The following is a 26,920-nucleotide window of genomic DNA, read 5'->3' on the forward strand; positions in this document are numbered from 1 at the left end:
CCTTACAGTATATTAGTTTCACTTGTGGCTAACTATATTATGTTCTTTACAATTTGTTACCAGCATCAGTGACTACTGTATCATATCAGCACTGATCCAGAGCATATTTCCTACAGCATTTATATTTACTTACATCTTGTTCAGAAATTGAACTGCATCTTCTCATATTAATTCTTACAAGTCTGGCTGACGAAACATGGAACGAAACAGATTGGTTATCTGGAAACTCTGTTCCGGCAATATTTGGTGACAGATTATGTATATATATCGAACTTTTGAATTATTCCACCGCGACCGGTGAAGAAGATTTAGAGACTTTGGTTGCAATTTCTGATCATTTGTATTAGTCTATAGTGTTTAGTGCCATTGTTATGGGCCATCGTGTTGTGTTATTTTGTTCAGCTTGTCTATATTGCAACATAGAGGTCTGTTCACTATACATTTAAGGCAGAATCATTCCGTTTTAAACACCTGTGGCTTCTCCCACAGGGCTGTGGGAGCTGCAGTTTGTTAAGGAGGTTGAAAGTTGTTAGGAGACGATTCTGCTCACAAAGCTATAAGGAATTGATGATATATTCCTATGAGGGAAATAGGGATCTCCTCGCAACTTTAATGCCCCCGCCCGTTTCTTTGGGGGAAGCCCACAGCTGTTTAAAGTGGAATGATACTGCTTTAAAGGTATCATGCAGATGTGGGGCAGTATCAATTCTTATAAAAATACAATAAATTAAAACTTTTTAAAAGCTAACTAAAACAGAAGGTAATTTTATACCATAGATAAAACTGAGTGGTGCATAAAGAGAGAAAAAGTATAAGCATTAGGAATCAGAATCCAGGGAACTTTGGGTAAGCATATATGTATTTAAAGCTGTTTACTGCCTCTGTTTCTGCAACCACCTGAGGGAGGAAATTCCAAAGGTGGATGCCACCACCAAGAATGCCAACTTCCATGTTGTTGCCAAGCAGCAAACCCAGCAGGGACAACCAACAGGGTTTCCTTGGAAGATCTTAAAAGCTGGTTTGGTCTTTCTCGGGAAGGTGGTATGCTAGATTAATGGCCGCTGCACGCACAATTCTCTTCTTTAGGTGAATGCCAAACATGGTATACATGTACATGTAAAGTGTGAATGCTGAGAACATGTGCTGGCATAGAGAGAGACCTCTCCAGAGGTTTGAGTTAATCTGCCAATTGAGTGTGTGTTTGGTGCCAAACCCACGCCTGCTGTTGTGTAATGGGTGAAGTAGCTTACAATACAAATTGTTCAGATCCCTGAATATATTGAAGACTCAAAAGAACTGAAAATCATTTTAAGGTGCAGCTTAAAAACTGGTGGTGGTAATGGGGCTTGGAGTGGGGAGAGATCAGCTTTTGAAAGATATTTCCCCAAAGCAAAAGATGAACACTTATGAGACTATGTTGAATCTATATCTGTATTTTTATAACAGAATTGGTGATGCTGTTGAGGAAAGGGAGTCCAGGAATGTGTGTGACCTCCTTAGTATTGTCAGATGATGGGAACAAATGAGCCCGACCACACAGTACAGCCGGGGGGGGGGAACTGTTTTTCTGACGTGGACCTGGTTCTTTCAGGGATAATCAGTAGTTGGGAGTGGAAGGGAGTGGAGCACCCCTTTCCCCTCTCTTTCTGCCGTTCCCTTCCCCCCCACCTGAAATAAGGCTGAGAGCTGCAGGGTGCTCTCCTCCACACTACAGGCAAAAAAGTCCCTGCATTGCTGGCTGGTATGAGTCAATATCCCAGGAGTCCCATCTCCTCCTCCTCCTCCTCCTCCTCCTCCTTTATCCTGATGGCTGACAAATCCATTCTGTAGGTTCTTTTTTTCCAAAAAGGGTGAAATGCAAATAGCATTACATACACAGGTTATTTAAGTATATCCTCATTATCTAATTTGTAGAGCTTAGTGTGTGTAGTTCAGTGTCTGAGTCCCCTCTTGTGAATCCTCACAGTACTTACTGGCTCATTGCTGTGACATTTCTGCATTTTTCAGAAATCATTCTGTATTTTGCTGCTTGTTTTGCTGCTTCTCTAGGAATGAGGCAACTTCCTGTGGGAGTCTTGCATCCCTACACACTTTCTGCATTTGCTGGTGCAATCAAGCTATCCCCACTCTACTTCTTGAATTTAGTGTGATCTCTCAAGGAGGCTGATCCTGATTTACTTTGGCCTTGGCTCCATGGGTGGGATGGAGAGTGTTTAGCAGGAACCACCCTGAGTCCTGTAACTGACCTGGGATGCACCCAGCTCCTTCCTTTTGGGACTACCAGGAGAGGCATAGACTTGGAACAGATAGGATTGATCAAGACCTAAAAGGCTCTTGGTCTCAGTGACCAAGGAAAGGAACCATTCTGTAAAGAGCCTGCATACCAGCTGCAGCAGAAGAGCTTGGTGGGACTGTACAGCCCTCCTGAGAAGAGGCCTTTTTGTGTCCTGTTGTGTCTCAATTCTCTCTCCAATCCCTGCTCACCAGGTTCCGGTTTGCAGAGTTCAGATACCTGCGTGAGGGAAACCCATCTCATCAGGAGAGGACAGTGGTCTTCTTGCCAGACATTTGGAGCTGCATGCCATCTCTTGAAGAATGGGAGGCCTCATGCAAGCAGAAAGCAGAAAAAGCTGCTGCACCATCAGAAGAGAAAGTGGAGATGGTAAGAATGGGTTGGTGTTGGACAGAAAGTTAACCAGAGCAGAGAGAAATCAGAGGCACCTGCTAACCTACAGCATGATAGCTTGAAAGGAGGGTTTTAAATATTTTATTTATTTACTTAAGACACTTTTATACCACTTGGGAGAAGGGCCATTTGATTCCCAGCATCTACAGGTAGGGCTAGATGAGAACCCTGCCTGAAACCCATTTTAGGGAGTTGCTGCCCTTCTGTGTAGACAGTATTCAATGGGCTGTTGGTCTGACTTGGTATAAAACCGCTTTTTAGGTTCCTATGACTTCAGTCATGGGACAGTCCTTGTCTCCCAGGCTTTGTGGGGTCACGCCACCAGTTTAAGAACACAGTTGGGAAGAGGCTTTGGCTTTGGCTTCAGATTGAAGCTAGACATTAGCCTTGGCTCAGGAGTATGTACTTCATCCAAGTTAGGGGTTGTTGCACCCAGTGCTTACTGAAATGAGTATGCTCCTAAACAGGAAGAGGAAACTGTACAGTCCTCTGAACAAGGCTTCAAGCAGGAGTCCAGCGAACAGGAGGTAGACTCAGCTGAACCTGTCCCTGAGCCAGCTCTTGAGACCTCAGCACCTGAGCCAGAGATTCCAACTCCTCCCCTGGAGCCTACCATTGTTGCTCACCTGCAGCCGGCACTGCAGGGGGGCCAGCCCAGCTGCACCAACATCTCCCTTTGCACCCTGCTGGAGTACAGGCGGCAGCGGGAGAAGCTCTCCTTTGAGGTAGGCTTCATTTTCTTTGGGATCTGGCTTCTACAGGGAGACTCCTCCTTCTGGCTTCTCTTGGCACCTCCTCTTTCTAGCTGAAATTTGAGATTTGCCTTTTGGGCCGCATATCTCAGCCAAGCTACCACACTTATGTTCCTATCAGCTCAGTAGCCTTTTATGGTGTTTGAAGTTCATGGAAACTAGTAGAAGTTACTGAGGAAGCTCTGGTGTGACCATGAATGTCTGCTACTTCCTCTGCTCCAGCCACCTGCTTGCATAAGGGGTGCATGGGAGGAGAGGGTGCTAGAAGAAGAGTAGAACATCTGCTTTGCATGCAGAAGGTCCCAGTTTCAATCCTCAGCCTCTCCACATAGGACTAGAAATGCCCCCATGTCCTCTCTGAAGAGTCACTGCCAGTCAGTGTAGGCAGTACTGCAGCAGATGGACCAGAGGTCTGACTCTGTAAAGAGCAGCTTCCTATTTCCCTCGCAGACAGCAGTGTTGTGATCAGTATGGCCTTAAGAAGGTGTATTTCTAAAGGGTGGTGGTGGATGAGCCTTTGCAGTTGGAGCGAGGGGAGAAGAATGTTAAGGAGGCTTGGTGCAGATAGGTCTAACGTAGAGTGAATTGCAGTTTATACGAGCATAAGATTGCCTTATGAAGTTTTTCATACCTGGTATGTTCAGCTTTGAGATTTGGGCTTGCATGCAAGTGTCTACCCACTTCTGTGGCTGATGTAGGCATCCAGATCTTTCCTTGTTTCTTGCTCACTGCTTTCTCTCCCTCTTTCCACCCCTGAGGTGGCAGTGGTGGCAGAGTTCTTCCAGGAGATGCTGCAACGGGATTTTGGTTATAAGCTCTACAAGGCATTGCTGGCCCTGCCAGAGAAGGAGGCAGTGGAGGCAAAGAACCCCGAGCAGGAGAAGGAGGAGCTGAGAGAAGAGCCTCAGGAGAATATTGGAGCAGAGGAAGCCCTGGAAAATAGCCAGAAGGATGCTCAGGTGAGGTGACGTGCCTCTCTGGCCCGTTAGCACACTGGTACCTTGGTTTGCAACCGCTTTGGATTACAACCACGTCAAACCCGGAAGTGCATGTCCCTTTTTTTGGATTACAACCCATTTTTTGGGAGGCCGCATTGGTGAAAGCGCGCCTTGGGTTACAACCTGGTTTGGTTTACAACTGGACCTCCGGAACGGATTATGGTTGTAAACCAAGGTACCACTGTATAGCAAAGTGGCCTCAGTTGCTTAGGTGATGCAGGTACTGTACTTTTCGCACCATAGGACGCGCTTTTTCCGTCTTAAAAACTAAGGGGAAAAGTCTGTGCGTCCTATGGAGCGAATGCAGGGGGGAGGCAGGCAGGAAAAGCCCCCAAGAGCCCCACACAAGCTTCACGCGGCTCTTGCGGGCTTTTCCCCAGGAGGGAGAAGGGAGAGACACCGCCAGTCAGTCCCTTCTCCCTCCTCTAGAAAAGGCTTGCGCAACCTCTGCAGCCGGGGGGAAGCTGCGCAAGGCTAAAGAGGAAGCCGGGGCAGCGAGCGCGATCCATCCCGTTCGCTGCCCTGGTTTCCTCTTTAGCCTTGCGCGCCCCTCCAGCCGGGCGGGGGAGGCTGCGCAAGGCTAAAGAGGAAGCCGGCAGCGAGCGCGATCCATCCCGTTCGCTGCCCTGGTTTCCTCTTTAGCCTTGCGCGCCCCTCCAGCCGGGCGGGGGAGGCTGCGCAAGGCTAAAGAGGAAGCCGGGCAGCGAGCGCGATCCATCCCGTTCGCTGCCCTGGTTTCCTCTTTAGCCTTGCGCGCCCCTCCAGCCGGGCGGGGGAGGCTGCGCAAGGCTAAAGAGGAAGCCGGGCAGCGAGCGCGATCCATCCCGTTCGCTGCCCTGGTTTCCTCTTTAGCCTTGCGCGCCTCTCCGTGATCCACCAGAGGTAGATCTTAACCCTTGCCTCACCTAGGAGCTTCTCTGGGCAGAAATTCCCTCAGCTTAAGTGGGGTGGGGGAAGTGTGGCAGGTAGGGGTGTACCTACCTAGACACTGAAGCCAGTGTCTCTCTGATGAAAATTGGGAGTGGGCATTGTGTGAAGTGGCTTGGATCTCCTGCCGCAGAACTATAGGACTGTATAGAGTTGGGGGGGCCACCCGAGGGTCATCTAGCCCAGCCCCCTCACAATGTAGGAATCACAGCTAAAGAACGCCAGGCAGATGGTCCCCCAACCGCTGCTTAAAAGCCTCCAGTGGTGGAGACCCCCAACACCTTCTGAGGTCATAGAATTGCAGGGTTGGAAGGGAACCCCAGGAGTCATCTAGTCCAGCCCTGGTGGACAGTGGGCACGATCCATCCCGTGGCGCAAGGCTAAAGATGCTGCGCAAGGCTAAAGAGGAAGCCAAGGCAGCGATGGATCGCGCTTGCTGCCTTGTCTTCTTCTTTAGCCGCGCTGGAGAGGTTTAGCTCCTGGCTGGAGAGGCTGCGCGGCTATGGATCCCGCTCGCTGTCTTGGCTTCTTTGCTCTTTGGGGCTGGGGGGGTGGAACCCGGGCCTCCCCCGCAGCCCAGAGAAGCTCTGGGAGAAGCAGACAGGCTGCGCGCAGCCTGTCCATTGCTCTTTGGGGCTGGGGGGGGGATAAATTTTTTTCCTTGATTTCCCCCTCTTAAAACTAGGTGCGTCCTGTGGTCCGGTGCGTCCAATAGAGCGAAAAATACGGTATGTCTCGCCTTCCTCACACTGGGCCTAAGAGCACCTGGTGGCTTTTGAAAGCATCCATGGAAGGATTGGAGTACTGGACTGCAAATTTCCAGCAGTTGTGCCTGTGCTTGATAGTGTGTGGGCAATGCCTGCTGACATCTCAGAAGCCAGAATGGGTGGCTAACTTACATTCTCAGTGATCATGGACAGCAACTATGTTTCTGCTTTTGGGGACTTCTCAGTACTAGTCAAAGCCAAACCGATAATGCAGAAACGAGATTATGTATATGTACTCAAATTTTCATAATTCGTACAAACTGCAGAATTTGGAAGAGTTCAGTTTATGTGTTTCTCATTCCTGCAGAAGGAGGAGGCTGGGGATATTGAGAAGAAGCCTTCAGGTCAAGATGGGGCCAGTTCAGCCAAGGAGGAGGTCAGTGGGAATGTCAAAGTGGAATCGAAGGATTCTACAGATGAGCTGTGTGAGCTGAGCCTAGAGGATGACTTGCTGCTGCTGAGAGAGGAGGAGGAGGAGGATTTTGGTAGGTACTCTGGGAAATGCAGAAATCCTACAGTGCAGTGTTAAGATATAATGGCTGCTCTCATTGAAAAGTGTATGTGTGTGTACACACATATGTAAAGGTTGGGATAGCCATGATGCTGCCTGCAGACAGCTGCACCTATCAGTGTGTTTAATTGCAAGGAAGATGCAAGTTGAAAGGAGCATTTCCATAGGTTTTCCTTATGCCTAGTAGGGCAAGAGTTGGGTTCCTTTCTCTGGTCTGTTGTTCATTTCACACAAGTCAGTGGTATCTGCTCAGTGAGATTGTGCTTTGGAAGACGCTGGTATTCACTCCAGTCTCTCTTGGTGAGCCCTGAGCAGAGGTCAGCATCTGAAGCCAGTCATGCCGCATTCTCCACAGGTGTCAAGTTAGAAGATGCTGAAGTGAGATCAGTTGCATCCAACCAATCAGAGATAGAGTTCTCCTCCCTTCATGATGTGGTGAGTGACAAATCCCCTCCTTCTCAAAGTCGGCTTTGAACTCTTTAGGCCACTGGCCCTGGGAATTGTGGTTGGGGCTTGGGTTGTAGAAAAGGATACAGATTTCTCAGTATCAGAATTCCCATTTGGGTATCTTCTGGGTTTTTAAGCATTATGTAAAAGCTGTCCCTTTTGCCTTGATGTCTTTCTTCATACCTATGTGAATTAGAAATGTGTTGCTTGTAAAAGGAAAAGTGGAGTTCCTAAGAATTCCAGCAGCTGCTATTTTTTTATAAGCTCTGTATCCCATGGTTTGTGACAAGACTTATCCATGTGGATTTTTCTTCCGCAAAATCCTAGAATTTGCTGTCTCATATTTATTTTCCATAGCAAGAAAATAAATATCAGAGCAGTTTTTTGTTTTGCCCGAGATGCCTGTTTGTAATATTACCAGTTCTCGATTCGCCTGTGCTGCCCCCAAGGCTTCTCAACACCTAATGCCGTTTCAATATCGTTCTGGTCCAGTTTTAACTAGGCTTGTCTCTGATACCCAGTGGGCTCCTGGGTGCAGTGATGGTACTCCAGGATAGGAGCTGATCTCAGAAACCTGATCGTTCCTAGTTGCTGAGACTAAATCCCACCAACATGTTCAGAGTCAGCTGTGGATAGGCAGTAGATATGCAGTCTTTGGCTCGGGGAGGCTTAGTCCCTAACAGTTCACTGTTGAAATCTAGCCTATAGTGAAAGCGCAGGGAATGGTCTCTGTAGTAGAAGGGAAGTGACACCTTGACAGTTTGAACAGCCTTTTACTTTTTCTTACACCACCCTTCCCCAGCCCAGAGAGCTGGACCCAAGTGCTGTGTTGCCACTGGATGCCCTCCTTGCCTTCATTTACTTTGACTTGAATTTCTGCGGCTACCTGCACAGGAGGGATATGGAAAAGGTGCTTCTCACCTTGGGGCTGCATCTCTGCAAAGAGCAGGTGAGTGCCAATCTGATTTCTCCCCTGCTTTTGCTGGAGGTTTGAATGACTTGAGACCTTCTTGATTAGCGCTGAGGGTACGAAGATCTGTTTGCGGCCTTTTCCAGTGCCATTCATGGAGGGGGGTGTCTCATCTGGTGGCAGGTGAAGCGCCTGGTGAACAGGGTGGTGACACAGTTCGTGTGCCGTTACCGCAGCCTACGCTACAGCCGACAGGAAGGGACTGAGCCAGGCCCTGAGGAGGAGCCATTAGGTAGGTACTCAGTGTGGGGTTGGAAGGGGCTGTTCAGTTGCATAGAGCTTCATGGGTAGAAGGATCCCTTTATTTTTCCTTCTGAGCTAGAACTCTTTTAACAGTTTCGGCTTAGCTCTTACACATGATCAGTGGTTTCTGGTCCTATTTACTGACCACCCAGTTATGCCTAGTTCTGCTAGGGAGCACTCCCAATATTCTTCTGCCCTGTCCCGATTCCTGAATGCATGGGGCAGTGTACATGTTGCCCAACCTGCCACTAGTGACTCTGCAGTGATGCAAGGAAGGGAAAAGTTACTTCTGTAGAATATCTTTCAACCCATCTTTAAAGGGTGTGCTCAGCTTTGGGATGGTGGCAGTTGTGTGATTGGAGGAAGGAGAGAACAGAGCTTTCTAACCCACAATGGGAGGAGCTGGAAACTGTAGCACAAAAGTAATCTGAATGGTGTGTTTTTTCTGCCCTTGGTTCCCATTCCCTGTCTCTGGATGCTCCGTTTCAAAACCAAGCAGAGTAAATGTTGCCTTGTTCTTACAGGGAACCTCAATCTACTGTGCTCATCCATCTCTGTGCCTGAGGTGCCTACCAAGTATTCTCCAGAGTCTCAGTCCGGCAACCTGGTTTCATACAATGGGGCTGTCCTTAATGTAGGGAAACTGCTGGAAAAGGCAGAACAGACAGAAAACAGCCGACTCTATCTAGAGAACAAAATCCACACGTTGGAGCTCAAATTGGGTGAGCCACACATGGTTAGGATCGGCTCATCTTGTAAAGGATTGGAGTGGGGAACCTGTGGTCCATGGGTCTCATTAGGCCTGCCAGGCTCTCCGTTTGGTCCCAGGACCATTTTGCTCAAGCCATGTCCACGCAGGTGATACCAGCTGTAGGGCAGGTAAAGACTTGCCTCAGCCCAAAAGGTTTGCAAGACCCAATTATCAGCTGTCAGGTTTTGAAAACTGTTCCACAAAACTCATGGGCAAAATAAGTGACTTGACATTGCTATGCTAGGAGATTGACAAGTGGATGTCGCCACAAGGGGTAAGATATGGCATCCTGTCTAGATCCAGTTCCCCACCCCTGCTGTACCGTATCCCCAAGAAGCTGCACTAAGCCAGAATTCAAGAGAAAGCACCTGCCTGGCTTTAGCCTCTCAACAACATGGAGCAGTTCATTGGGCACACTCATACCAAGCACTTACATCTGATGAATGACAGGGCTCTTTTGATCAGAATATATTAGGCAAATGAAACCCAACAAGAATTGGATGCAGGAGTGCAGTTGGCACCTAATGCAACAAAGCATTGAGTGGTGGAACCATTGTTGATAGAACCTTTGGGGTTATGCTCCTTGCCTGTTTTTGGCTACTCATACCTGCTTGACTTTCCAAGAATTTGAGCTGGAGGCAGAGAGTGGGCTAGCTGGAGTTTCTAAGTGGAGTTGGGTCCATATACTTAAAGGCCGAATTTGGATGACATAGTAAACCACGGTTATGGTCTACTGTGAATGCACTAATTTATGCCACTTTGCTCATCCTCACGAGCACATAAGAGAAACCACAATCTGTAGCCAAGGTTGGTTCAGAGTGGAACCACCACAATCCCATTCAGACATGATTGGCCAGGGATTGTGGTTTGTTGCTCCTGCTTGCACTAGGGGACAAAGCAGAAGCCCCCTCTGTGTTCACATGGAACAATGTCTGGCTGCCAGGGCCCTTTCCCCAATTTATATACCATGGCCATATATAAATATCTCCTCCAGCTTCCCTTTTTGAGATACTTTGAATTTCTGCCTTCACTCTTGTCGCCTGCTGTGTGAGTTCAGAACAATGGCTTTTGTTCCTGGTGTTGGGAGACAGCACTGCTCTGATCTCAGTCCATTGTGTTACTTCCTGGAATGTGATTCTACCCTCTGTGCTGTGCTTACAGAAGAGACCCAGCTTCGCTTCTCTACAACAGAGGCTTCCAACAAGGGCCTGACATTGGAGGTTCAAGAGCTGCAGAAGCGCCTCACTGAGATGGAGGAGCAGTGCAAGGGGAACGAGAGACAAAAATCCAGTTTCCAGAGGCTGCTGCTGGAGAATAAGAAGCGCCTGATTCCACTGCAGCTGGAAATCCAGAAGATAATTGAGAAGGTAATCTGGAACCTGCGGAATATTTTAGGACAGAGCCTATCTGGTGTCAGGAGTTTTCAAGTTGTCATCCCTGCATGCTGCTCCACAAACGGTGGATTCTGGTGGCAATTGGCTTGGTAAACTTATAAATGTTCATTTGTGTGAGATGCTGAACAGGCAACTCTGGACTGCCATGCCATGGCCCTGCAACTCTTCTACTTTGTCCTTATGGCAAAGATGGAGGGACTGTGGAGACTCAGGAATCGGCCTCTTTCCTGGCAGTGACTTTTGTCTCAAGAACACACTGTCAAATCTCTGCTCTTTGATTCTATACATATTTATTTACTTTGAAGTAAGTTCCACTAACTTATGCACGGGGCTTACTCCCTGGTATGTGTGCTTAGGTCTGCAGACAGTGTAAAGTGCATGACTTTATACAAATTGGATCTACTTTCCCTCAAACCTGAAGCTGGTGTCGGGAGGACTTCTGTCTTACTCAGTCTTTGCCTCTGGACAATTACAGAAGCCAGTTTATTTCTACCTGCAGATTTGGTCTAGGAATGGAGAGGCAAACCGAGACCCATGTCTTCTAGTTATTCCATGTCGCTGCTCCAGGTCTGGGGACAGATGTTGCTGGACTCCCGACTCCCATCAGCCCCAGAAAGTATGAAAATAGTTGGGGGTTGTGAGAGTCATTGTCCAGAAACATCTGGAGGGTCATGGATTCTCCAGACCTGCTTAGCTCCTAATTGCCCGTTATTTCCATATCCTTACCCAAAACACTGGGAGATGTTCATTTTAAGTTGTTAAAAAAGGCACTACATCTTGAAAATGGGTGGCTTGGATCCCTTTTCCAAGAATATGATCACTTTCTATGGGCTAGGAGTTTTTGAAAGAGGGAACATTCAAATGTGTGTTTCCCACTCCCAACTGTTTTGTTGTTGTTTATATGAGGCAATCTAGGAAGGCTATACTGTATGCCTTCTCCATATGTTTAGATCAGCTATAAGCCATTTGCAGAAGTGTCTCTGGCAAATCTACTGTACACGTAAGCACATGGCATCCCCCAAAGCATCCTGGAAACTGTAGTTCAATGTGCTGGGAATTGTGGTGGTGAGGGATGAATTAGTTTCCAGCATACTGTGGCGAGGCAGGGGTGGCATCTCACCTCTGAGACATGTATCATTGTATGAGAGTTTTTCAATTTTTAAAAAAGTAAAGGGGGGAATAAAAAGGCACCCAACAATGAGTCAGTACTGTCGTCCTGGAAATCTGTCCAAAGTCTCTGCAACTTACCTAAAAGTTTTTCTTTATGTGCTGTTTTGTTTGATTTTTGTTGATAAATCGTCTTAAGACTGGGGAAGGGAACGAGAATGAAATAAATTGAATGTTTGCTTTTCTTACTATTGTGCTTCTTTTGTCTTTTGTCTCTTTCAGACCAATAATTGCCTAGAAAAGAAGGAACCAGCACCCACAGCCGTTTCCAGCAACTGACACTCCCTGGAGAAGCAGCTTGGCAGGGAAGATCTGTACCTTGGTTTGACATTTTGGGCTGAGGGTTAGCAGTCTGGGTAAGCCTTTGAGACCTTCAACCCTTTCACTGCCATGTGAGAGGCTGGAGCTGGAGTTCCTCCTTAGCCCACTCCGCCACCTCTGGCTTGTGTGTGCTGGCAGAAAGGCCACCTAGCCTAAACATGGCTGGGATTCACAGTTCATGTGCTGGAGCCACCATTATTGTTTAAAGGAGGAGTGCCCATTAAGTAGGAGTTTTGATGGTCTATGGTGTGAAGTGGAGAAGCTACCGTGCAGGTATTCTCAAGCTGTCTGCCGGTAGCAAGTACTAGAAGGGATTTTTTAAAGCCCAGTTCGGTGACAGACAACAGGTGCTGACTGCACCAAAGGACAGGGCATGGCTGGCCTCTTTGTGCTGCATGGAGAATTTTGTTCTCTTCTCCTCAAGCCCTCTCTCCCTCCCTGCCCCACAGCTTTTGCTCAAGAAGGTGGCATTCTGCCTGCCTCTTGATTAAAAGGTGGTCTGAGAAGGCTGCAAAAGAAATAGCAGGACTTTAAACATCAGATGAAAACAACACAGTGGTTCCTGGTTTATATCCTCAACAGATTATGCATTCAGTGCTGCAGGCTAGTTTGTGACTGTTGCAGTTTTGTGGGTTAGAGTTTGGACCCTCATACATTCAGTGCTGCGTGCTGGCCATTCTAAGGAAAACAATGCCATCTGGTTCCCTCTCTGGCAGTTTTGAGTCACTCACTTGCAAGATGTAGCTTTAAAGGCTTAGCAATCTGCTGTGTTTTCGCCAGTCTTCAAATGTAAGCAAAGTTATCTGCCACCAGGTATGGTCTTAGGCGGAAGGGTGGCTGCAGTGCATTTAACTTCCATTTTGGGGAAGTAGCAATGGCAGGAGGGCTGTGGTAGGTAGCCCATTGGGTCCCTGTGGTAGCCTTTAGCAGAGTAGCGGCAGGCCAGGTGGGTGGGGGACTGTCCAAAGCCGGGGTGAGCCCTCTTCTGCAGTCCCTGTTGGCTGCATCTGCTCTGGCCACCTGTTTCCCCATCCTCAGGTGGTCTGTCTCTTCTGGATGTGTTGCTTTTAGTCTGTAAATGTGGTAACAACTTGTATTTAACTGGCCAGGTTCCCTTTTATAAAAGTCTTTTCCCCAGTTAGAAGGCTGTGCTGCCTTTTTTTGCTTTTGAGTGAAATCTGCCTGTCTTAATTAGAGAGAAACACATGCAGCCAACATACAGTGATCATTCAGATGCTGCTTAATAAAACAGTTAGCCAATAACTTAAACAGAAGTAGGCCCACAAATAGCAGCTTACATGGCACAGCAACCCATCTCCCACTGACTGAAATAAAGCAAAACTTGAAATAAAGCAAAAGGCAATGTGGTGCGTTCCTGCACTCTGTTCCGTGCCTCATACTTGTTATCTCCAGAGGTAGGGGCATTATTTAATGCAATGATGATCCCTCACGTGGTAGGGAGAAGCTGCTTTGGGGAAAGTATTTCTGGCTGAGAGGCATTGTCAAGGAGTGAGTGCCTCAGCCTAATTTCACAATGGCTTTTAAGACTTGTTCGTTGGGTTTTAAAATTGTTGGCATTATGCTATAACCAGTATGCTAAACAGGTACCGAGAGGGAAGGAGTACCGAGTTTTTAAAATAATCTATATAGTTCATGAAATATAGGCATCTCACACAGCTGCCACCTCTTAAACTCATCAAAACTCAGCTCAGCTCCTCTGTTCCCTTAGCAGCTAGTTCTAGCTGCTGCTGCCTCATGTATTCAACTCTGTTCTCATGCAACAGGTCCATGCTGCTTTAGACTGGCCTTTTCAGGCAGTAGAGGGCAGCAATGTGTGTATCAGTGGTTGCACAGAGAAGGAAGATGGAAACATAGCCAAGGACAGATTTTTTTTTTCCTTTTGCAAAAATAAAATTAGATTCATTGGTAACATAAGAACTTAAGAGTAACCTACCACCATACATTTTATTTAATTGTAAAAGAGTGGGAAATATTGAGCAGCACAGATGCTTTCCTTGTTGTAAAGTGGGGAGAAGATCAAGGAAGGGAACCTCTCCTCCATAGCAGCTTCCCCTAAGAAAATGGCGCTACACGTGGTGCTCTCTCATTAGCTTAATCCCATCTCCAATACTCAATGTGCAGGCAATCTTACCGATTGCATGTAGTTAACAGAGGCACAGGAAAACAGGTTACAAACCTGTAACTGATATTCAAGTGGTTATTTATACAACTGCACATAGAGCTCCACAGGCTGACCATATAATTATATATGGGCTGCACTGAGACCACCATTATAAATGCTGGCTGTCTTCCTCTGGGCTCAGAAAAATTAAACCACATACAGGTGAGAGGTGGGATGATAATGCTGCAATTCAGTATAAAAATTTGTTTAGACATTATTCTACTGCACAAAGGCATACAAACTCAACAGTGCCACTGCTAGTTGTGATAAGATGCCTCTTAAGGGCACAGAGGTGAAATCCTATGTTAAATCTGGTAAACTATGGCGATTCAGGGTCTCACATAACTATGATAAAAAGCATCCAGGCAAACACATTTTTGAATATGTTGTGAAAGAAAGCCAACATCAGTGAAAAGCTTGCAGTTGACAGTAGTGTCTTAAGGCAATGATTGGTTATTGCCCAGGATCAAGAAGAGTCAGGAGGGAACCCACAGGAGCTGCAGCTCCGGGTGCATATGCCATGTCAATCTGGACGAGCATATATACAATGGGTTAAAATCCCGAGAAGACCAGGTTCTTAGAGAAGGAGGAGCAAGGAGCAATCTCCATTTTGAGCCTGGAGCGTCCGCGTTGCAGGTCAGTCATCAGCCACAATGGAAAGGGCTCTCAGTTCATTCAGCTTGGCTTCATTCTCCTTCTGCCTCTGCTCATCCGTCAGGCCGGGCTCATCAATCTGTTCTGTCAAGTCACCAAATATTTTGTACATTTCAGTGTAGTACACGACCTGGAGGGGGTGGGGAGGGGAGAGTCCCATGAGAAGCAGATCTCCTCAACAGATGGAAATCTAAACAGGCTGATAACCACCACATATCCTCAGCATTCCCAAGAAAATACAGATAAAGTGTTTTAGTGCTTGCAGTGACTGAACTATGTTTAAAATGCCAGTTTCTGAGCCAGCAATGCTGTGGGGCTGCAAGGGCTGTCACCTGGCTAAAAAGATATGATTGAGTGATTGACTGCATGATTTTTAGTTGAGTGATTAAATCTGTATAAATTTGCATGCCAAAAGCCAAAATTAAAGGCTATGTGCACAGTATCTTACAGGCACCCTCCTTTCTCACACTGAAGGACATGCCATTTGAAATAGCACTTGCTATCTGCAGTTTTTATAAATCTTTACTTTTTAAAAAACCTCACAGGAGCACAGTTTAAGTCAGTTAATTATTGGTTAGATTAAGTAACCAAGCTTGCAATTCACATGGTGGGACTTCCTTTTGAGTAAATATGAATAGAGTATGGCTGTAAACATTTCAGCTCTGGTTAAAAACCTTCAGTGCTATTTGAGAAATCACTCAGATTTTTAAAAAGGCAGGTTGGAGCATGGGCTTTTTTTAAAAACAAGGTTAAGTAGTCTCTCATACTCTCACGTTTTTGGCAGGGGAGGTTTACAATAAACAGCACTGTATGCTTAAAATGTTGGGTGTCATTGCAACCATGGCCAACTATAAATCAACAGCTAGCCAAATTGTTTTAACTACAGTAGCAGGTTTTGGACCTTTACTCAGTTTGTTATACTGTTTTAAAATATCTTGAACTAAAAAGGTGCCTTAATCAGTAACTAGATTTTTTTAACCCCCTCCCCCAATAGGGTACTTTTATTTGGTATGCAACTACTTCATAAATACTGCAGATGGCAAGCACCATCTTAAACCAGAAGCACTCTGTTTTGTGCGTGAGAAAAGGGGAAATGTCTCTTAAACTGATGGCTGTTTTTAAGGTGACACAAGCATCTCTTACACCACAGGAAGTAGGTTTGCCTTAGAAATAGGTTTTTCTCATACAAATTTATACAGATTATCAATTAAGCAATCAATATGATTATTGTGAGATAAAGCATCACAGCCCAGCATCTCTAGGTACAACTCAGCTGGAATGATGGAGATGCAGAGACATGGTTTGCAAGTTTCAAAGCAGCTGTGAGAAAACTATCTGGGACACAAGTCATAAGAGTGTATTACTGTATATTTAAAAAGCTAGAAAAACGTTTAGTCTTGTTCTGCTTCCTCCTCCTGCTTGTCTCCACCTCTGAAGGGGATCCGTTTGCTCAGTCGTGATTAGGCAGTGACAAACCCCTCTTCCTACACAGCCGTCTGGAGCCTTGCAGAGGAGGTAGCAGGAGTGAGTCATGAACTCTGACCTTTCCAGCAGTTGGGGGGAGAATGGTGTTTCCTGCTCTCCTCCTGTAAGGTTACATGCACCAAACTGCTTTTAAAGCCATAGAGCCGAGAGGGAGACACACCAGTAGGCCCAGCTTAACCCTTTCTTTGGCAGCCAAGCATTGGCAGGATTTTCACAGATGCCAGCTAATCCTCCGAACACCTCCGCAAAGTGGCTATTCTTATCCCCGTGTCCTAGACAGGTGTCCAAGGGGTCAGGTGCCTTCCCTTCAAGATCAGCACAGCGATCTACAGCTGGAGGGTGCTAAACACCATTTGTCTTCTGCCGAGCCCACTAGACAACACTGCCTGCTGTTGCTGCTACTGCCCCTTTTATGCATTATCACCATAGCAACAGAAGCTGATGGAGTAAGCTTTGCAAAGAATCTCAGAATCCCAGCTTTTCCATCGTTACTCCCTGTGCCCTACAATTATGCAGCGACACAGGCAGCACACTGCATGGTTGCTCCCATCTGGAAGTTTTCATGGAGGAGATTTTTTTTTAAAGGGAAAAAATCATTTTATCAGCTCAATATCTGACAAATAATGTGGCTCAAGTGTTCATTTTTGCAAGATGACGTCTGCCAAGGTGCCCCTCCAGACAAGTGGCACTACGTAACCACAACTAGGAACCTTGTTTTAAATCCCAGCTTCGCTAGCAGGAGAGTTTTGCCTCCTTTTATGCCTGTGCTCACTACTAAATCCCTTGGTCTAGTAACTGCCCTCAAATCACTGAGCAGCCCTCTTTGCAGGGAGTCTTGGGTTTTCACCACTGCCGTGGTCTGAAGCCAGTGCCTTGGTGGGAGGCCAGCTGAGAGCCCCAGGAACCCCACTTTTGAGTCCCATGAAAGAAGGTGTAAGACAAAATAAAAATAAAAATGCTGTAGCCATACGAGAAGGGGAAAAAAAAGCTAAGTAATTCTGCTCTTACCTTTTCAGTTCCAAGCTGGACAGGAAGAACAGTAAGTGTTAGTAATAAGAAGAGCAGAACTAGGAAGGTCATGCTTAATTCATTATTAAAATTCTATGGTCATGGGCGGAGTGGGGTCTTGTGGTAACACTGATCACAACACTGGTAGGTAGAATTCTAAGCTCTGGGCAGATGAATGTGGTGCATATAGTATCTGGCTTGTTAGCAATCCTTTCAGTATCCTAAAAGCCTGCATATGGGTTCTGAGAATGTTGCTCTGCAAAGGATCCCAACCAATAACTTCACCTGTCTCTAACCAAGGAGGTCTTGTGGTTCCTATAGAAAAGTACTAGAAGGTAGAATAAAAGTAGCAGTGGCCCTAACCCAAGAAACCTGTCCTCAGCTACAATGTGCGGCAGGAATGATGAAAGCCTGCTTGCCAAACAACCCATAGGTCTCCCGTTAGACTGGTTTCTCTGCTAAGCTGCCACATGGTTCTCATCAGTGTAAGAGCAAATGTTTTGGGTACAGATATATACACCATCTCCATAGAGACAGCCCCCCCCCACCATCACAGTGAATCGGCTTTTTCTTTTGAGGGGGAGGTGGCTGCTACTCCTCGGGAACACCTAAATCTCAACGAACTCTCAAAGGCCCCAGCCCTGTTCCTCAGCCTAATCGATTAGCAGCTGGAGTGGGGACACCATCAGGAGACACAAGTCCTGCGCTATAGCACTGCTCTCCCTTCTCATCACCAGGTAACAGAACTGCACTTTCTGGTGATTCAGCAGGACTGCTGGTTTACACAATGACTAATGAAGTGAAATCGGCAAGAGCAGAACAACCAAAATAGGAAGAGCCAAACCACTAGGGGCTGAGTGGGCTAATCACATGCTGTGGCATTAAACTACTTGGCTCCAGGAAACACTACTTGTACCATATTAGTCAACATCAGTGCCCCTTTCCCTCACCTCTTCAAGAGCCCAAAAGCCCCTCTGCTGAACAGGACATAAGCAGCCTGTTGTCTGAGCCATGGCCTTTGGGATAATGCACTTAATTGGGTGGCTGCACACAAAGGCCCCAGCATGTAGTCTCTACATGCACAGATGCCTAGGAGCACTCCTCTCCCAACACACAGAACTTTTTGTATGACTAGTAACTATAAACCTTCGTAAACCACAAACTGTAAGCACCATCTGTCTCCATGTAACAGGGGGAGCAGCATAAGAAATGAGAACCCCATCGCTCCCCAGTCATTTACCGGTATATGCGTGCAAAGAAGCAACACACCACAAGATACATGAAAATCCCCTGCATCCCCCACATGGCTCTCCCACTCTATGCAGCAAAAGCTACTTGAAACATTGCCACTGGGCCCCAGCAAACAGCTAACAATGAGCGCAAAAGGTACACAAAACCTTTCACACTCTTCGTTAGGTCTGTGAAAAGTAAATTGTCCCAACTTGTGCAAGAGTAAGTGCTTTCCACCTGTGCAAAGCCACCATTGGCTAAAATTCACAGATTGACCTGCCTATGACGCTGCAGCCCTCTGCATGAACAGATCTGTAGCAGCTAGAACTTGAAGAAAAGTATTAGAGAGGTTAGAGGGGAAGTGGTTCTAATGCAACCTCATTCTATGGTTGCTGTGGGACACCAGATGCTTTTTCAGGCCACTGAACAGCCTGTACCTCTGTCAGGCTCCACAGAGAGGTGCCCCTGCTCTACAGAAGCATGGCTGTGGGGGCAGTGTGAAGCCACCCTTCCCTGACCAAGAATAATCACAGGAGAGCCAACAGGTGCCCCTTCTCTCTCAGAAGGGCAGACGCAAAGGCCCAGGGCAGGCACTCTTAAACTTTGAGGTAAGAGTGCATTTGGGGAAGATGTGCGGTCTCAAGCCTGCCTTCAATGGATGAGGAACAACTGAATTGGCAGAGGCAGAGAATGGGCCTGGGCATCCGACAGCAACAGAATACTGGCTTAAGGGAGGCCCAAACACCAACTATGCTGATTGTGAGCATGGAACCCAGGTCTCGGATGCAACGGAAGGTTGCTACCTCCACCAGCAGATTTTGGAGGCCATTATAAAGATGGCAAAATGAGAGGCAAGTCGTTTCAATGAGGCTTGCACTGGGACATTTCCCAGTAGACCTATTAATTGAAATGAAGAGGAGAGGAGGCAGGAAGAAAATGGAGGCGGCCTTTTCTGTGGCCATGGAAACTTCCTTCCCACCCCAGGGAGGCTCAATGGATTCCTACTCTAATGCGTTTTTGGCACCAGGTGAAGAGACTCTCATCTTCCTGGACTTTTTACCATCTAAAGGACATTTTCTCCTGGGATTTTTACTACTGCATTCACCCTGCTGCTTTGTACTTCTATTGTATTTTGACTTTTGTAGACCACCCCGTTATTTGCTGAAGGCCAGTATAAAAAAATCTGATAAACAGAGCATTAAAAATAATAATTTTTGGACATTGCTTCTTCAAAAACCATAAATTCCAGGAATTACACTTCTTGTTTGGAGGTGGGTACTTGATTTTTGTTATTAAAAACTTCATACAAATGAGCCATTGTTCTTCCTCAGAATCCTTATTTGTGCCCATTTGCTACAGCATTCCTCTTAATGAGCACAAGGATACTATGTGCAGCAGACTCCTTTTACCACAGTGGCAGAACTCTACACAGTCTGGAAGGTGGCCAGGTTTTTACCACTAAGCAAGTAGAAAGCAAGGAAAAAGAGCAACTCCCTGTGACTTTGAGCCTCAAACCCCGGATAGTTTTGCAGCCATGAGAAAGAGAATTTCACAGCAGTAACTACCCCCAAAACAGTGTAGTCACTTCCTCAAGGGGGAGGGAACCGTCATGATTAGCTGCATTGAACAAGTAAATCCACTTGAGGGCACCAGACTCCATATATTATGCATTTGCTAATGACTTAAGAAGGGACAGAATTACAGAAAACTTCAAACCACCACCAAGATTTCAAAAAGAAACAAAACAGCCAAACACACTCACACTCAGCCAGTGTTCTTCAAATCCACTATGGGAAACCCATGTTCCTGGATAAGGCTCATTTGCAACTGATCTCCCACTAAAGTCCAATAGTTAAAGAGTTGCTTTTGGTCAGGCAGGTATTCTGCAACTTCGGAAAATCCTGAATTTTGTGTATCAAGTCCGCATGAATTCTGGGCCAACCCTCCCCCTGCCCCCCCCCAAACCCTTCTATGCAAATAAAACACTATATTAATAAAACCAAAGTGTGCCGATTAATACCAAATCATGCAAATGTTATGCTTCTTTCTAATTGTGTATATTTTGAACAAAATTTATAGCTTTAAAAACAGAAAATATGTAAAATTATGGGGGTCTGGATATCAAAGCAAAGCTTGCACTTAGCAATAAAGGCCACAAATGTGCTAATTATATACACCACAGATTTTACTCAGAATAAATTATGCAAATTTGAATATTTTGTAGATCTCTTCTGAATCTGCTAGCTTCCATTCAGAACTAATTGTTTGAGCTTTTACAGAATTTAGAATCTCAAACTTTTAATTTACAATGAGGAATGCCTGTGGGAAGAAAAATGGTGAAGTAAAAAATAGAAATAAACTAGAGGACAAGAGGACAGTTTTTTTTTGAAGACAGATACCTATGTAAAGGTAAAGGGACCCCTGACCATTAGGTCCAGTCGCAGACGACTCTGGGGTTGCTTTGCTCATCTCGCTTTACTGGCCAAGGGAGCCGGCGTACAGCTTCCGGGTCATGTGGCTAGCATGACTAAACCGCTTCTGGCGAACCAGAGCAGCGCACGGAAACGCCGTTTACCTTCCCGCCAGAACGGTACCTATTTATCTACTTGCACTTTGACGTACTTTAGAACTGCTAGGTTGGCAGGAGCAGGGATCCAGCAACGGGAGCTTACTCCCTTGCAGGGATTCGAACCACCAACTTTCTGATCGACAAGCCCTAGGCTCTGTGGTTTAGACCACAGTGCTACCTGCATCCCTTACTCGGCTACGAGTGATCGCCAAAGAAGAAGAAGGGTACTAGTATTCAAATAAAATGTCATACTAATTGAAACACCTGAAACACCCCACTTTTCAAGTTACATAGGATTATTTGGCATCTTTGTTCTTGGTGAGTTCTGTGTTAGTGGAAAGCTTCCTCTCCTCTTGTATCCATGAGGACAAGGCAGTCTGCTAGCACTGCGTAGATAAGAAAGATGCTTCTTTTGCCCACACTAATTGTAGTCACTCACAAATGAAACTGATTCCCTAGCTAGAGCTTCTGAAAACTGACTTGATGCACCTGCTGGGTACATACATGTGTGTACATGCAACATGTGCATGTACTCACGCAACCCTTCCAGCAACAGATGTCTTAAACACTGAGAAATTATTTAAAACCAGAAACCGATAAGAACAAGAAGAGAAGGAAGTGTTCTTCGCAAGCCTTCATCAACAAGCGAGCACAAACTCTCCCCCTTTCATCTTTGTGTAGGAACTTCAAAGCCTATGACTGGGGAAAAGTTTGTGGGTGGGCAGAAGTATTTATCATTAGAACATTACCCTCAATATTCACCAGATAAGGGGGGGGGGCGGATGGTGCATCAGCCCCTGGCATCAGGCAGGGTGGGTGACCCAAGAGCAAGTGGGTTTCCCCCAATTCTTTGCAAAGCTGTGACACATGAACTGGCATCTATTTGCTGCATTTTCCCCCTCTCTAAGAGTGAAGCAGTGTTGGGAGGGGGGTGTAGGGTATTTGTTGTTGTTTCATACTATGGCAGCCTTTTCGCACAATATGTGACTAAGATTGCTTACAAGGGAGTCAAGCCCTTCTGCTAAGCTATGTTCTAACGCTGCAAGCAAGACCCTCAGGTTCACACACCACTTTCCCCCCTCCTCCTCCGGCCTTTGTCTCTGGTCTTATCTCACTTTTGAGCCTAGACTAACTGCAGTTAAACTTAAGGATGTTTTGGAGAACAAACCATCTACAATCACGGCACATTTTCTTAAAACAGTTAATGGTTTGGAGAAAATAATTATTAGATTTATATTGCCCTCTTAAGGAGCTCAAGGTGACAAAGATGGTTCTTCGCACCCCATCTTCTCTTCATAAAAAATTTGTAAGTTAAGCTGAGAGAGTGTCTGGCTGAGGGAATCTGAACCTCTATCTCTCTGGTCCGAGTCTGACATTCTCATCACTAGACCACAATGGCTCCTGAAAATGGAATAAAAAAATTCTTATCTCATCTTTGTGGCTGGAGGTTCTCTGAGGCTCACTGCCATAGCGCAAAATGTTCCTTGGCATGTCAAACGCTCCATGCAGGTTTCTTTCAGGGCTCTGTTACCTCTGAGGTGGGATTTCTGCTATAAATACAATCTTCACCACAACAGGCATTTACGCAACATGAAGTGGGAAGGAATTGAGAGAAGAGCAACACAGGAAGACTCATCGCTTTGCTTACTACACGATTAAATCCATACATGTGCAACTGCAGCTGCTGTGAAAAGGGAGTTTACACTGTTTTCTCTTGCCAGCTGGGAGTGCCACATGAAAAGGCAGTCACACAGCCTCAAAGTCCTAAGTTACTTTCCACAATTCTTGGGACCTGGAACAATTCCTGGGAACAGATGAGCCAGCAAACCTGTTGCGCAATAATGATAAATAATTACAAAACCATATATGGAAAACAAAATCAAGACCACACCACTGAAGAGAGGAGCCTCCGACTGCAACACTCTTGGGTCGTTGCTAACACATCTTTGTTGCTAATAACTAAAACAGAGAAATTGGGGGGTGGCCTGGGAGGGACCCCCTGGGTAGGCATCCCTGGACAATAATGAGCCTGTTACTCATCGGCTCCCACTTCTGTTTGCTTGGCTGTTGTATCCAATACACAAAGGGGTTCAGATGTGCATGGGAACACAGGGAGTGGCCTTACAGTCCATTGTCTACAGGGCTTGGCAGCGGCTTTCAGAGTTCCAGGCAGCGGACGGTTCCTGCCCTACCCACCTTCTGCATGGAAAGCAGATGCTCTACCCCAGAGCTGCAGTCTCTCCCCTGAGGATCCTCCTGCTGGCCATGAATTAAACTATACTTTGTCTAGTACCTCTTCTAAGTGCTCAGAATGCATTCTTATTGTATCTCAACCCCCCCCCCTTCATCAGGTCTCTAAGGTAGGCCAGTAGAGGGAGGGGGACAGCAGGGCTCAGGCAAGAAAAGCCATGCAGTAAACGCCTGGTCCCGCTGCCATTTCTGACAGACTTCCTGTTAATGCTCTTCAATGCTACACTACACTGAACTCAGGAAAGGGCCAAGGAACCCTCTACAACTGTAGTTAAAATATTACAAAACCTTACATAAAGAACTGCCCTTATTTATTTCCCTTTTTAAACAGGTTCTGATTCAATGTTTTTAGCAGCAAGCTATAAAAAAATAGCAGCAAGCTATAAAAAAAAAGCTATAAAAAAAAAATTAGGGGACACGGGTGGCACTGTGGGTTAAAGCCTCAGCGTCTAGGGCTTGCCGATCGAAAGGTCGGTGGTTCGAATCCCCGCGGCGGGGTGCGCTCCCGTTGCTCGGCCCCAGCGCCTGCCAACCTAGCTGTTCGAAAGCACCCCCAGGTGCAAGTAGATAAATAGGGACCGCTTACTGGCGGGAAGGTAAACAGCGTTTCCGTGTGCTGCGCTGGCTCGCCAGATGCAGCTTTGTCACGCTGGCCACGTGACCCGGAAGTGTCTCCGGACAGCGCTGGCCCCTGGCCTCTTAAGTGAGATGGGCGCACAACCCCAGAGTCTGTCAAGACTGGCCCGTACGGGCAGGGGTACCTTTACCTTTACCTTATAAAAAAATTGGGGACGCAGGTGGCGCTGTGGGTAAAACCTCAGTGCCTAGGACTTGCCGATTGTATGGTCGGCAGTTCGAATCCCCACGGCGGGGTGAGCTCCCGTCTTCGGTCCCAGCTCCTGCCCACCTAGCAGTTCGAAAGCACCTCTAAGTGCAGGTAGATAAATAGGTACCGCTGTATAGCGGGAAGGTAAACGGTGTTTCTGTGTGCTGCGCTGGTGCTGGCTCGCCAGAGCAGCTTCGTCACGCTGGCCACATGACCCAGAAGTGTCTCCGGACAGCGCTGGCCCCCGGCCTCTTAAGTGAGATGAGCGCACAACCCTAGAGTCGGACCCGACTGGCCCGTACGGGCAGGGGTACCTTTACCTTTTTTATAAAAAAATTGTCCAGTAGCACCTTAGAGACCAACTAAGGTTGTTCTTGGTATAAGCTTTCATGTGCATGCACACTTCTTCAGATATGCACATGAAAGATTATACCAAGAACAAACTTAGTTGGTCTCTAAGGTGCTACTGGACATTTTTTTTATATACTTCGACTGTGTCAGACCAACACGACTACCTACCTGAATTCAGCAGCAAGCTGACATTCAGAAAACCTAAAGAGGTGAAGCTGTTCCTGGTATGGAGGTAAGTAGCCAGGGAAAAACCTTCACCTGTTGAATTGCTGTTTGTTAGTCTGATGGTCTAATAATGTGCTTTGAGTCTTATTATCAGAACACTAGGAAGGACTCTCCTTTAAAAATCTGTACACTTGAACAGCTCCCTGAAAGAACAGGGTCGTATTCTCAGTCTGTTCATCTTTTTCTCTCACACACATATACTTCTGCTTTTCTTTGGGGCTTTTTTTTCTAGAAGAAGAGGTGCCAGAACTTGTTGACCATATTTAAGCCTCCAAGAGCAGAAACATTGACAAAAGCGCCAATCAAACAGGCAGGAAAACCCCCGGCCTAAACCAGTGATAATGGATGGCATTAAAAGCATCCACCGCTTCTGGTTTCATTCAGAAAATGAAAACATCTGTCAGCCACACATAAGCCTCTTCCACAAGGGCTGCAGCACAGCAAGATATTTTGACTCTCAAAAAGGTACACGATGAGAAGAGAACAGAAATAGATATTCCACTGAGTAATACAACACCGTAGAAAATCAAATAAACTTAATGAGGCATGGGTGGAAAGGGAGAGATCCTGAAAAGAAGACCGGCTGGATGAATGAGCGGTCTGGGGGTGGCGCTCAGTCCATTTACAACTTGCATGCTTTCAGCCTGAGTTCATTCCTGCTCTGACCTTAAAGGCCAAGTTCCGGCTGCAGGCTAGGAAATAGAGGTCATGCACACAGTTCTTTATTTAAGCAGACCCCAACAAGGCAATGGGGTCTATTGATTACAGCCCCAAGTTAGGTCTCCTCAGAGGTCTAAATCTAAAACCTGGCTCAGCTAACTTTCTTTAGAGAAGCTGCTTCTCCTTTCAGCTTGTGCCTTGTACACAAATGGTCCAGAAATCTGCCCAGGCACAACACACAGAATCTGGTGACAAACTCATAACCCCTTTTAGGCTGCAACCCTACATGCACTTACATGAGAGGAAGTCTCTTTGAACACAGTGGGGCTTACTTCTATGTAGACATGCATAGGATTGCACTGGCAACCAAGAGGGAAACATTAGCATTCAAATTCCCAATCATTAACAGCTGCAGTGTGTAGGTGTGTCGCATTAATGCTCCCTGCACTCCTCCCAGGCCTGGAAAGGAGTCACCGTATTTTTCACTCTATAAGACGCACCAGACAACAAGACGCACCTAGTTTTTGGAGGAGGAAAACAAGAAAAAAAAATCTGAATCTCAGAAGCCAGAACAGGAAGAGGGATCGCTGCGCAGTGAAAGCAGCGATCCCTCTTGCTGTTCTGGCTTCTGTGATAACTGCGCAGCCTGCATTCGCTCCATAAGACGCACACACATTTCCCCTTACTTTTTAGGAGGGAAAAAGTGAGTCTTATAGAGCAAAAAATACGGTAGTTTAACCTTCAGTTTGCCAGTAAAACTGTGTCAGAATATGATGCATGTCTAAAACGTGTGTCACCAACATGAAAAGTTTCAAAAGCTCTGCTCTAGATATACCTTGACTATGAAGAAGTGCTTATTACCATGTGATGCTTCTTCCTAAGTTTAGTGAAACATCCATGTTTTCATTCTTATAGCTAGGTGGGGGTTAATTCTTACAACTCTGGAGTTCAATTTCAGAGAAAACTGGAAAAACACACACAGACAAAGTGCTAGGGGTCAAAGTGACCCTGTAAAAGTGCTGCTTAAATTATTTAGTTTTTCTTCATGACCACAGAGGCTTAGCTCAGAACCTGTTCTTTTCATTACTTGTGAGAAAGGAGCATAGAAGGTAAAAACACAGCATATTGGATCTTCCCACAATAGACAAATGACTCGGTTTCCTTAGCAGGGCTACAAACTCTAATGGGGGTCAACAGTACCTCTCAGGTTTACAAAACCCCTTGACAAGCCTGAATTTTAAAACATGCCCCTCCCCGCCCCCAGTTAAAACCTGTTTTGTAATCTACCAAAATTGTTCCCCCACCCATCATGGCTAGCATTTCACACAATGCTTACTAATTTTGCTTTGGGGGTCACTGTGACCCCAACTGCATCTGCAAATGTTTGCAAGCTACCTGCACCCGTGCCTAAGCAGGAGGCCAGACGCAAAGACAACTCTCAAAAACTAACCGCTTTTCTCCGTTCACAAAAGACCTCAACAATAACTGTTGTTGAGGGTTGCTCTTAGGCATCAATGTACCATTCATCATCCATTGCTCACAATGT

General features: G+C 46.3%; 2 protein-coding genes across 10 annotated transcripts in view; one reads left to right on the forward strand and one right to left on the reverse strand.

Annotated features, from left to right (window-relative positions):
* The window catches only part of CCAR2 (cell cycle and apoptosis regulator 2), a 33,003-nt gene extending 19,925 nt beyond the window's left edge, over positions 1 to 13,078 (forward strand). For 3 of the 6 annotated variants that reach the window (XM_081890871.1, XM_081890873.1, XM_081890872.1), the window contains 10 exons: positions 2,488 to 2,662; positions 3,154 to 3,411; positions 4,197 to 4,397; positions 6,438 to 6,615; positions 6,997 to 7,076; positions 7,891 to 8,037; positions 8,182 to 8,290; positions 8,826 to 9,023; positions 10,214 to 10,419; positions 11,836 to 13,078. In XM_081890871.1, the coding sequence (XP_081746997.1) occupies positions 2,488 to 2,662; positions 3,154 to 3,411; positions 4,197 to 4,397; positions 6,438 to 6,615; positions 6,997 to 7,076; positions 7,891 to 8,037; positions 8,182 to 8,290; positions 8,826 to 9,023; positions 10,214 to 10,419; positions 11,836 to 11,892 (1,609 nt within the window). In that variant the 3' untranslated portion in view covers positions 11,893 to 13,078. Of the gene's footprint in view, positions 1 to 2,487; positions 2,663 to 3,153; positions 3,412 to 4,196; positions 4,398 to 6,437; positions 6,616 to 6,996; positions 7,077 to 7,890; positions 8,038 to 8,144; positions 8,291 to 8,825; positions 9,024 to 10,213; positions 10,420 to 11,835 lie in introns of those variants that run through there. The other 3 variants (XM_081890874.1, XR_014163333.1, XM_081890875.1) reach the window with 3 other exon arrangements.
* A 1,654-nt stretch (positions 13,079 to 14,732) lies between these two features.
* Positions 14,733 to 26,920, reverse strand: part of BIN3 (bridging integrator 3) — a 126,257-nt gene continuing 114,069 nt past the window's right edge. For all 4 annotated transcript variants that reach the window (XM_081891164.1, XM_081891166.1, XM_081891167.1 and 1 more), the window contains one exon: positions 14,733 to 14,900. In XM_081891164.1, the coding sequence (XP_081747290.1) occupies positions 14,754 to 14,900 (147 nt within the window). In that variant the 3' untranslated portion in view covers positions 14,733 to 14,753. The remainder of the gene's footprint in view (positions 14,901 to 26,920) is intronic.

The sequence above is a fragment of the Podarcis melisellensis genome, assembly GCF_964234715.1.
Source record: "Podarcis melisellensis genome assembly, chromosome: 15".
NCBI lineage: Eukaryota > Metazoa > Chordata > Lepidosauria > Squamata > Lacertidae > Podarcis > Podarcis melisellensis.